Source organism: Buteo buteo, chromosome 23 (assembly GCF_964188355.1).
Source record: "Buteo buteo chromosome 23, bButBut1.hap1.1, whole genome shotgun sequence".
Taxonomy (NCBI): domain Eukaryota; kingdom Metazoa; phylum Chordata; class Aves; order Accipitriformes; family Accipitridae; genus Buteo; species Buteo buteo.
In genome coordinates this window covers 12,644,749-12,657,176 of record NC_134193.1, presented here as the reverse complement: position 1 = coordinate 12,657,176, position 12,428 = coordinate 12,644,749, and the positions used below count along the sequence as shown (strand labels likewise).

The 12,428-nt window shown below is 48.3% G+C and overlaps 1 protein-coding gene across 6 annotated transcripts in view; it reads right to left on the bottom strand.

Moving 5' to 3' along the window:
- Positions 1 to 12,006, bottom strand: part of NSMF (NMDA receptor synaptonuclear signaling and neuronal migration factor) — a 54,176-nt gene extending 42,170 nt beyond the window's left edge. For 4 of the 6 annotated variants that reach the window (XM_075056167.1, XM_075056169.1, XM_075056168.1 and 1 more), the window contains exons 1-2: positions 11,740 to 12,006; positions 2,916 to 2,977 (exon numbers count right to left, since the gene is read on the bottom strand). In XM_075056167.1, coding sequence (XP_074912268.1) covers positions 2,916 to 2,977; positions 11,740 to 11,846 — 169 coding nt within the window. In that variant the 5' untranslated portion in view covers positions 11,847 to 12,006. Of the gene's footprint in view, positions 1 to 2,915; positions 2,978 to 7,194; positions 7,356 to 11,739 lie in introns of all 6 variants that reach the window. The other 2 variants (XM_075056171.1, XM_075056172.1) reach the window with 2 other exon arrangements.
- Positions 12,007 to 12,428: the final 422 nt, after the last annotated feature.

Sequence of the window (12,428 nt, the reverse complement as noted above, 5' to 3'; positions counted from 1 at the left end):
TCTCCAGAGAAGCCACCAGAAATAGATTCTGGTGTGTGAAAGCTACCACCAAAGAATAAGCTCTTTGATCAGTTGTGGCATGTGAAATAAGAGGTGGGATGCAAAAGCAGTCATACCACCTCCTTTCCTTGGAGTCGAGGGACTCTTAAAGATAAAAAAAGTCAAACCAAAATCAGAAGTCAAACAATCCTCAGAGAACAAGTGCAGCAGAAATTGAGTAAGTTGGGGCAGTCTCTGCACATTTGGCAACTCCATCCAGATGGTGGTTCTCCTGTGTCTGCCTGGGGAGTTACAGAGCTCCACCCTTCTGCAGAGGAGTTGAATTACCAGGTAAAGCAGCAAAAGAACTGGCATCCCAAAGATTCACACCCACCTAATTTTCTGCATGAGGATTGTCCTCTGCAGGGAGAGAGGAGGGCTCTAGCTCCTGGATATGCAGAAGAGGAGGATCGTCCCCTTCCCTCCTCCATTTAGGCCTCCACTGTCCTACTGATGGCTCCGCCACCTTCCTGCTCTTCAAAGACAACTACCCTTTCCCCTCACTGCATTCATTAATGACTTTAAACCTTTCTTAAACCTTTTTTTTCTGGACTATAAACTACTGAAGTCAAGGCCTGCCTCCTTCCACTCACATTTAGGCTAGAGTCTTAATTCCAGCTGCAGTCTGCTGGCAGTGCAGGGAGCATCCACATATACAGTTAGTGTTATTACAGTGGAAAGCAGGCCTATCCCACCACGTAAAGACACTCATGTGAAAGCCCAGAGTGCTACGAACAGAGACATATATACACCGAGGACTCAACTCTTCAGTGTGCTGAGCTTTCTGGACCTTGGCCACCAACACACGCAAGTTGGAATTTAACTACAGGATGCTGGTGGGCTTGTACCATAACACTGGCCATAACACTGCCTCTCCCTGCTCTTTTCAGCCAAGCTGATGAGTTGGAGCAGATTCAGGTACTTCTATATATGCTACATCTTCAACTTATGTAGAAGAGGCCCATCCTTTGTTTTGCTGGAGTCACTGAATGAAAGCTAACCATACAGCTTAAGTGCTCTGCTGAGCCAAAGGTGAAGCATTCAGAAACTTGCAAAAGCGATACTGAGATATACAGAATTTCTGCAGGAAGGAAAGACTTGACTTCTCTGTTATTGGACTACTGGGACAAACAAAAGGGAGCCAAATTTTGTACTCTCAACATTTTTGTAGGACAGCAACCTTCCTACCATGGTTATTTATAAAGAAATGTTATGTACTGTGTTAAATTATACACTGCAGAATTTCAAAAGATGGCTTAAAAAATGATGATTCTTTTTTTTCCTCTTCTATAAACATTTAGAGTCATTTCTAGGGATCTTTCATTATTTCCAAGTCAATACTTAAGAATCCCATAATGATTGTGCACCTCTCGCTGCTTGATTCTTATCTGTGCCAACGAAATTCACTTGGGTTCAAATACAGTCTCAAGCCTGATACACCAAGGGGGCAATGGGTATGAGAAGGCTTCCCTGGAGAGCTTACAGATACGTCACAAGCACAGAGAGGGTTTAAGTGCTGGTCTGGGGAGCCCGACAGCAGGGCATTATCCAGGAGTCACATTAGCTCCATTTCCACATTCTCATCTACAGTCAGAGAGGAACGAGCAACTAGAAACACCCATAAGGCTGAGTAAAACAACAGCTTTGTAAGTGTGCCTCATAGAGGCTTTGACCAGGGTTCCCCAGGTCTCAGACACCTGAGCAGATCTGCCGTTTCCCCTCATTACCATCAGAGATTCTCTATCTGGCCTGAATGGGACCCCACAGGTACTATGAGGGCACTACAAAGTGAGCAGGAGACAACACTTCTCCCTGTTGGAAACTGGGGTGGGGGACTGGAGAAAAGGACCAGCAAAGACTCCAGCTGACAGAAGCAGCTGCAAAAATGGCCATGATAAAGGATGCTTTTGCCATTCTAGGAAGCCTCCTCAGACCTGCCCGGCCTATCTCTGCACTGTCTGTCCAACCCTTTCCTTCCCTCTGCCTCACAGATGCTTCATCTCAGCTGCATTAAACTCCAGCCTTTTTCTACCCTTTCCTTCCTACCACCAAGTATTGTAAGTAATGTGTCACTGGAGTTTCTCATGCCTGAAAAAAAAAAAAAATCAAAGAAAACTGCAGTATATTGTTTTAAAGCCCTCCCATTCACAAAGTTAGCACAATTCAGCCAAGGACAACTTGAAGGTCATTAGAACAGATCCAAGAAAAAAAGGCAGGGACTCATTCAACTGGCTGTCAAAGACTAGTGTAACTGGGCTTGCTCTTTTAGCAAGAGGCATTCCCTGCCTGTAGAGGTTTAAACACACACACTCACAATTTACATAAAATGATAACTTCACTCTATATTATGTTCTACTAGCTAGCACATGCTGGTGTCCTCAACTAGACAAGGCAAATCTCATTTTAACCCCCTTTGAAGCAAACCCTGGGAATAAATCCAGATGTTACCTTTGCCAGCAAAGACAGATTGCTGCACGTAGACTAAGCACATCAGTTAACACACTATAATTCACCCTTTTTTATTCCCCAATGAAAGCAAGACGTAGGAGTGACAAACCAGTGCAGAAGCCTTGTGCAGTGCAGTCTTTCACTTCCCAGTTGAAACATCTTTCAGGGACATCAGCTCTAGGGGTGAATTTATGACAGGGCACTTGTCCACTAAACTGAACTTCTTCCCACAGCCCACCCAACCCTCGAGTCACCAAACTGCCTTTTCTCCTCAAGGGCTTCACAGACCTAGAGGGTGACTCCTCCTGCCTCTCTGCTGCAGAGATCTCACACTAACCCTTTATGATAAATACACTTTCATTTTAAGGCCTATTAATAAATAGGTGCATGCACATATGCATATAAACAAGGCATGTCAATTCTCTTACCTGAGCCGTTTCTGCCTTCAGGATGGTTTTGTGAAAGATATTCTCCAAAAGCCCTTGCCGCTCTGCATATCCAAGCATCACAGAAAGCAGCAAAGGAGAGAAAGAAAGAGATGGGCAATGGTTAAAGGCCAAGGAAAGAAGGAACAGTTCAATATCAATATACTGCTGTTTTCCTGCAGCTGCCTTTCCCTCAACTTCAGGTGACACCAATTTAAACATGCTGCAATAGCAGTGGGCTTTTCTTGGTTAACACACCTCAGTTTTCCCCTGGCCAAAGGGGAAAACAGAGTTGGACTACAAGCCCAGGACTGTCTTAGTCTTTAGCTTCTCTGTAAAAACGAAAAAAAAAATAAAAAAAAAATTGAAATGCACCTGCATTAAACTTGGCCTTTTTTCTGTGATGCACGTAGGAACTGGACCACTGTCTCTAACCACCCTAAGTTAAACCCTTTCTGGCAGCCCAGGGAAGAAGGTATTTCCAACTCAGTCCCAACTATCACTGCAGCCTTCTACTTTGGTTCTAAATACTCCTATCTGTGAGCAACCACAGCTTAGACGTTAATGCTAATACCCATTTTACCTACCTTAACCCTAAGTTCTCAAGCACCAGCTGTGTCAGTATTTGGATTACTGGACAACCTTATTTGAGACCCCCATGACGCCCCACAAAAGCAGTTCCCGGTTCTCTGATGGATTCAGGTCCCAGGGATGACTGAAATATATTAAGAATCAACCAGGCAGGGTGAGCTCAACCCTTATCACACATCAAGGCCTACATAAGAGAGCAAACCTATGAATATTCCAACCAGGGAAAAGCTTTCTGCTTGCAACCCACACAGGAAAGGAATCCTTGGTCAAGTCATGCATTCCCTGGTATATAGTAAATACAGTCTCCAGTATCCTATTGCCAGGACATTTGTAACATCCTGCTGGTGTGCTTGTTCTCCTGTACCCAACAGACCTGTGACTCGAGAGAGTTAATACGTTTTTCCCCAGCCATCCATTTTCCCCAGGTTTGTAGAACAATCTTTTCCAGGTCTGCAGCATCACAATCAGGCTGATATTTGCCAATGGACAGTCCAGGGCGGAGGTTCGCAAACAGTGAGACAAAACAGCCACCCACCCACCACCTTGGCAAGCCAAGCCAACAAAACCCAGCACCCAAGCACTCTCAGCGTGCAAGTACACCAGCATGTCTTGGGGGAGGACACAAAGACTTGCTGCAACAGGGAAGACTCTCCATACCAAGGCATCATGTCCGCTGCCCTCCTTCAGAGGTGCTCAACCTCAGAACATCCCTCTCCAGCTCAAGCTGCCACAAAAGGCTACACTCATAACAGCCATTAAAAACCTAAGTGGAAAATGGCTTTGACCTCCAAAACAACCTTCCACTTTGCTACCCCATGCAGCAGCACATCGCAACTTGTGTAGCCAGGATTTTCCCCCACTGCTTTTACACACCTCCTCCCAAAGGGGAAAAGATTAGCAAAGCTACAATGTACCTCCCAGAGCGACTGGAGCTGGAAGGAGTGAGAAGTCCATTTGTCATCCACAGCCAGCAACAGGGGATCGATATGAATGATGAACAAAGAGTAATTTAATCTCCCTGGGACTAAATTTCAGCACAGTCAAATGCAAAATGCTTTGGAGCAGCGCAGCTGGAACTGTGCAAGAACCAAGGTTTAACCTTCTGCATCATTACAGGCTAACATACAGTCCTGAGGTTTTTTCCGTTTCCAGATTCTTGCCTGTCTAGTACCAGACTGTACCTGTAGACACTAGCCTAGGGTGGCAGTTGCCAAAACTGTCTTCCTCAATGCCTAAGCACCCCCAGAGATGGTCAGGCAGACCACCTGTACATGAACATGACAATTGTACATGTCATATGTACAATTAGCATGCAATCCCCACTACAAAGAACAAAGGGATGGCCATCATGGTTCATCCATACAGGAGGGCAAGCGCCTCATGAATGTTCCTTGCACCCACTAACTTTCTGTCTGAGCAAAAAAGCAGGACTTGGTCCTGTGGCAACACACAAATGTAAAGTTGGGAGCTGGACTGTGACAACTTCAGGGAAGTGGTTGAGTCACCATCCCTGGAGGTATTTAAAAGACATGTAAATGCAGCACTTAGGAACATGGTTTAGTGGTAGACTTGGCAGTATTAGGTTTATAGTTGGACTCGATGACCTTAAATGGGTCTCTTCCAACCTAAATGACTCTATGATTCTAACATCAGGCTATGCAGCTGCAAGAGCACCACTGAGCTACTCCTGCACTCCATCTTAGAGGTGGTTAAGGCTCAGCCAAAGCTATGGCCAATCTCACGTAGCACTGGCGACAGCCCTGCTTTGAGCAGATGACTGGGCTTAAGACTTCCAAGATCTCTTCTACCAAGAATTCTGGGACTCCAAGGCTTCCCATGAAAACGCCTGTCCTTGCAAGGCATCATCATCAACACTGTTCACAAACAGGGCACTTAGACCCTTGGGAAAGACTCTGAAGCTTCTCTTGTGCATCAGCAGTCATTCCATGTAGAAAAAAATAACAAGCAGCAAGTTCTCAGGTAAATTATCAGTGAGAGAACATGGTGATTTACACAAAAAATGCTTAAATATGATGATAAAATTCAGTCTGTAACTAGTTTAAAAGCTTCAAGAGCATGTTAGCGCATCTCATTCTCTCCATTCATATCTCTGCCAATGCCCGAAGCTGATCTGTCTGCCCTAAAATCTGAACCAATCCTTCATCCTTAGCTTGCAAACCACAGGCTCAAAAAATCAGTACCAAGCACTTCCTAAGTCCCACACTGCAAATGGCTAACATGGAGCTAGAGAGAAGCACTGCCACCCTCCATCCCACCTTGTTCCGTGGAGAAAATACTGTCACTCAGAATAAAAGCCTGAGTTTAAAGGTGCTGCAGTGTCTCTAGCCTCACTCTCCTGTTTCCCCAAGCAAATGAGGTAGGAGGGTAAAATCCCAAGTGCTGGAGCTCCCAGAGAACAGGCGATACCCAAACCTCTCCTTGGAGGTCAGAAGCACAGTCGAGGAGCACAGAGCTACTCAAAAACTTTGCTGCCCAGCCCAGGCTGAACCTGCAGTTCTGTCACTAACATTCCACTTTCACTGCTCTCAGATGCTGCAGGCCAAGCTAAGAGCAAATGAATGTGGCTGCTTGATCACAGTTATCTAGCGACAGCTAATAAGGCAATGACGCCTGCACAGCACAATGTGCGACGGGGGTTTTCCAGCCAATTACACTGCAAACTTCAGACTAATTTTTTTGCCTATTATCTCAGTGGTTCCCTTCTACATTCCTGCTTCCCAAGTGCCATCGGCTTTCTCCTTGGCTGTGCCTCAGCTGATCTCCCACAGATGTCTGCATGTGCCCTTTGCCAAGGGGACTCTGCTGGCCATGCTAGTTCCTTATGCCTAGTCTCCCCTTGCCAAGCCTTTTATGTTCCTTCTCTGCCCTCACTGTGCTCACAGTCACCCCAGTTTACCAGCATCTGCCTGTATCGTTAACGTGCCGTTTACCCCCTCTTCCTGGCTACCTGCTGACTTGATCAAAATAAAGTCAGAGCAAAATTCAAACATGGTAGCTGCTTTATTCATCCCATTCTTTTCTATTTCTTTTATCAACGCACTGTATTAATACAAGTCACACAATCGTACTTTTCTCTCAGCTCAGTTTTGCCTCCACTATCACAGCCAATGTAGTTCAAGTCCCATCAAGCTGCCTGATGACACTGGACAGAAAACCCTTCAACTGGGCTCAGAGCAGAGACACCTCAGGATAATTTAATAACTAGCAAGAGATAAAAAAGAAAACTTGTTTCACATAAATGAGATGAAGTACAAGGTGCTTTACAGATACACAGGCCGATGAGCTATAACCCTGAGTGTATGACACCACAAAAGCTGCGTACAAATGAACAGGTAGTACTGAGAGGTAATCAGCTAATGACATGACAAGTTTAGCCCTGACTCATCTAGAGAGAGGTTTTCATTTTAGTGGCAGATCAGACCTGCAAGTTACACAGTCAGCACAGCTTGATTTAACAAAAGGACATCAACCAGGGACCATAGCCTTGGTACGCTGCACTACTGAGTCTAACCAGTAAAGACAAGACTGCCATTGCCTCAGAGAAAACACCACCGTCTTCTCTGGCAGCTTCTCCATCAGAATGACTTCAAGAGTGCAGAGGGTGAGATGGGGTAGCATAATACAGGCAGCAAAGGCAGCCACTCTTCTGAGGGCATTTTTCAGTACTCACCATGCATTAGATGTCAAAGCTGGACTCAGGTCTGGAAGAGAAACTGAGATTTTGCGAAGAAGCATAGACGGTCTAGACGTACATTTGCTACAAGGAGGAAAGTCGCCAAATAACGAAGATCTCAATTACAACGCGATGAGCATGGAATAGCCTTCACGTCTCTGAAATAATCACATCAACAGGATAAAATGGGCCTTGATATACACTAGCAGCTATGAGAAATTGATGCACACAAATTTATGCAATCCACCAAACTCACACTGAATTGAGTGAAGAAATGTGTATTGAAACACTCAGAGATACATGAAAGACCTGAGATAACTCCATTTAAAGCATAGCAACAAGCTAAGCAAAACCTGGACTATTCAGGAGTGTTACATAGAAAAATAAAGAACACCCACCACCTTCTTGTGTTCCTTCAGAAGTACTGCCCAGAGGAGTTGCAGCAGGAATCTGTTGTGACAGCACATGACAGTGCTGCATCTCAGGAAAACAGGAGAAGAGACCTCCTGCATCATCAGGACCTAGGTCCTCCTACAGCAGCAATCCTACTCTTGTCACCAAGCAGAGAGGGGAACACCTCCAGCATATCCGTACTTAACAGCTCAGTCATTAAAGACTGTTGACACCTACGTTGTTGAAACCTAATAGTAACAATACCCTGACAAAAATTAGTTTTCTGAAATATCTATATAGGGAGATGGTAGCTGGAAAATTTTAATTTTACATCTTAAAGTTCTAAATTCTCACTCTCAAGAAAGGGAAATCGGATGTCAGCAATGGGTCTTAAAATCAAAGACCCCCCAGTCTTGTAGGAATTTATAGTCACAAAACTTGGACAGGAGGAGAGAAGACAGAGCAGGAAAAAGATAAAAGAACAAGGTAATCAAAGCATGACAGAGTTCATACCACTCACAGGAAAATTCACAAGCAGAAAAAAGGAATCTAGACTCCATGAAGAACCCTAATCTAAGCCAAAAATTGCTCACGCAGTAATAAACCTGGGATAATGAACACACTCAAGTACCTCAGCATTTTGTCAGTGCAACATTTACCCTTTCGCAGCAATTAATGCTTTGTGGCCTCGTTTAAGCCCACTCTCTAGCCCTCTCTAGTCAGTAGAGAGGGAGCAAGACCAAATTCTTCTCTCTCTGTGGGGTATTTTGGACTAGATGCCAAAGTCCTGAAATTGAGTAAGATGAACTACACTCTAGACTCAAATATTTCTTGTGCTAACTATAGTAAGGAGAGATGGTTCTGGAACACCCAAAAGTCTCATGTCTGTTTGCTCACACTATCACACGCTCCCAAAGAAAAGCTGTATGCCAGAATAATACAAAGCAGAGCTGCAGGAAAAAACTTACTTTATTTCCACATTTGGGGTGCCAGTATTGTTCTGTAGGTGTCACGGCAGCAAGGACAAAGAGAGCCCATTTCTAAAGGCTTTGGTTCATCTATGCCCTTGAAAGTATACTAAGGAAGCCAAGGAGCGTGTGTCAGACACCATACAGGCCAGGACCCCGAAAAGAACCTGCACAAGCCCAAACCGCAGCAGCCTAGGAGCTGTCAGCAGAGGGGCAGCACCAAGGTCATGACTCAAGGACAACTGCACCATCCCTGCCTTCAGCACTTGTGCCCCAGGAGCTGCAAGGCAAAAAAGCGCACACAGGAAGGAAACACAGTATGACAGCGAGTTCTCGCATACAAGCATTTCAGATTTGATCAAAGCAACAGCACTGAGCCACAGTCACTTCCCAGGTGCCGTACACAGAATCAGCGTACAGTTCACTGCAACTCTCTCAGGAGAAGACAAGACTACAGAGACCAAAGTTGGCAGCATCGTGGATGCTCTCAACAATGCTAGCACAGGCCAACTATGCCATTATTTTGTAAGAAGCTATTTAAAAGACCTAGCACACAACAAACTGCATGGAGCTTAATTAATTCTCCTGGGACAGGAGACTCCCCTGAGTCGCTCTGCAGAGATTTTAATTTAAGAATCTAGGGAGCTTGCACCTTCTGCTTAGATCACATTACTCACGACAACAAGCAAATGATGCTCCCTGCTCAGTAAGACAGTCAAATGCACACACACATACTCCAGACACATATAATACATATACATCAGTGGCCACTTGGACTTGCAGCGAATTTGAGGAGATAATTTTTCTCTCAAAAAGAAAAGTCAGGAGAAATACGAACAGGGCAGAGCTCAGGAGGTGCAGAGAAACAATCCCAGGGCATCTCCTCCTGCAGCAGGAGAACAGGATCCCACAGCTGCCTACACGAAACCACAGGGGACCTGATCATTGCAGCAGTGCTACCCACACAGGTGATCCAAGTCCCCACCTGCCTTGGGAAGGTCAAAATAGTCTATCTCTGTAGCCTTATCTACTGTCCTGCAGCATCCTCACTGTAGATAAGGAAGATAAGGACATGTGGGACACATGGAGGATGACCCAGGGCAGAGCAGAGGAGCTGTGTGTGACGTGGTCTGAGGAAACCTTTCGGCAGGTGGGTCATCACTGCTGTAGAAATTCTAAGGGTGGCAGAGACTACACGAGGCAGGGACTGAGATGAGCTTGGATTGGCAGGATGGAGGCTTGTCCCCACCAGCACCTTCTCCATGCAAAGAGGCAATGCAGGGAGTTCCTTAACAAGTTCTCTGTCCTCCCCAAAGACTTTTTCGATTAGGCATTTCTAGCACAGGGCATGAACAGCAAGACACATAAGAGCACCTGTCCTGTGCCATGGTCTATGTGACTAGACACTCTTCAAGGACTTTATGTTCCCCAGCCCAAGTCCACTCAGCTAACTTTTCTGGTCAAACCACCACAATTCACACCGCCAAGGGACACCTCAGAGCTCGACATTAGTCGCTCCCAAACACCCACACTACCATTTGAAATCCTACCGACTACTGAATATGTTGTTTGTGTGACTCGCTGTCTAATCCTACTCCCAGAACCCCATTACAACAGTTATGGTGCATTTTGTGTCATTTCTGTGTAACCACCTGGCTGACATCTGCCAGAAAGAATCCCACTTCCAGGTCTTTGAACACCATCGAGAGCGCTCATGTTTTCGTTACTGGTTATGAACAGGGAGCATCATAATGCGGGGAAAAGTTCCAGGCTCTGCCCGGACAGCTTTCTCCAGAGGCACTGCAGACTTTGAAGGATGAATTTCTTTACAACGTAAACAGACAGCAATATATAGACATCTTTGGATCTCTTCACTTCAAACCGTAAGACTACCTTTCCTCCCAGCACAGCAGAGATGCCGTAATGCTGAGTTACAGTCACAGAGAGGTGACTGAGATCTCTCAGCAGCACGGATCGAGTCCTACACATGACTCCAGGTTATTCTAATGCAATTTTGTCTAACACAAAGGAAGCATTATATAATGCAGCTGAAAAGTTTATTTCTTCCCATTTTTTTCAGCAGCAAAGAGCTAGTCTAGATGTGGCAGAGACACTGACAGACCTACCCCTTTACACAACCGTGCTGTAAGAGCCCCTAAAAAGCTGCGCCAATGCCCCCAAATAGTCACCGGACGATTGCCATGACACTTGCACTGCAGCGTGGGAGAAGGGTTGTTCCCATCTCTCTGGGCAAAGGGCACTGTAGCAAAGCTCATCTGCAATAGCTTTTTAAACCTAAGTACAACCACGCAGCAAATACATTTTCTAGGATCTCCCATGTTTGATACTAATAAGCACTGAGACGAGACAGTAAGTGAAATGCTGCACTGTAGGACAAGCAATATAAAAACATGACAGGCACAATATGGAACCCAAACCTTTTAACTGGTCAAGGTAGCAGCTTGGGACACTGCCAGAGAGGGCAGATGTGGTGGGGCCAGATTTCCACGCAGTAGGTTTTCCATTCAAAGGAGCGATACCCGTTAAAGAAAGCTGCTGACTTTGCCCTCAGACACACAGATGGCATTTCAGCTGATAAGAAACCAGCGAGCAAACTGCCCGCACCTCCAGTTCTCGAAGATTAGAAAGATCCAGCCCTGACAAATCCACTTCTGACCCGCTCCTTGCCTCCCCAGCAAATAAAACCTGCGGATGATATTAGCCGGGCCGGCAGCAAGAAGCGGGGACACCTTTGGAGACAAATCACCTCTCCAAAGGCTGAGGGTCCACTGTGTGCGAGGGGGGGGAGCACGGTGCCCCTCAGCCACCAGCCGGCTGCAAGCGGGTGGCTGCTTCTGGGGGGCACCGCAGCAGCCAGCGAGGGGGACTCACCGGCGGTGTCCTGTGGGTGCGTGCCAGGGCCCCTCCAAGCCCTCCTACCCCAGGCTGCCATTCCTGAGCCCCGGGGGGGGGGAAGAGCACCCCGCCCCGACGGCCCTGCACGGCCGCCGCTCCGGCCCTGGGTGACAAGCCCGGGGGTCCTGCCCGCAGCCGGCCGCCTTGGCTCGTCCCGAGGGGCTCGGGGCCTTCCCCCCCAGCTCGGCGCCCCGCGGGCAGGGTCCCCAGCACCGCGGGGGCTCCCTGAGGCGCCGCCGGCGGGGCCCGCTCCCCCGGCACCCACCTCACTTTGGCCGCCACCGACGACATGGCCTCGTTCCTCAGCGTCTTCCTTTTGGACACGGCTGTGCCCATATTCGCGCGGGGGGGAGCCGCCGGGGGAGCGCTCATCGCACGACCCCGCGGCTGCCCATGCCGCGGCGGGGCCGGGTGCCGGGGCGCGCCGCCGCCCCTCGCTGCCGCGCTCCCTCAGCGCCCCGCCATGCCGCCGCCGCGGCGCCCCCCGCCCCGCCCCGCCGCGCTGCCCCCGGCGAGTGCGGCGCTCCGCCGCGGCCGCTGCCTCCTCATTGACTGCGGCAGGAGGGAGGGCCCGGGCGCGGCCCGCCGCCCAGGAAGCGCCGCTATATTTGGCCGGCGGCTCCCTCCTCCGCCCCCGCCTCCTCTCGGCTGACATCATGGCGGGCCGGCCGGGCGGGGGGCGGCCGGCCCCGCCTGAGGGGCCGAGGCGGGCCGGAGGGGGTCGTCTCGGCCCGGCGACCCCGGGGAAGGAAGGGCAGTTGTCCCCCGCCCCTGCGGCGACGTCCCGCGTTCGCCGCGGTCCTGCCCACACCTGAGGCGAATGTACAGCCGCCTGCCGGCAGACACGGCCGGGGGCGAGGGGAGGCCCGGGGAGATGCGCTCTCCGGACTCCCGTCAGGAAACAGACCTGCAGCCTGCAAAAAAAGCAGTCGTTTTGACATAGAACGATAGCCT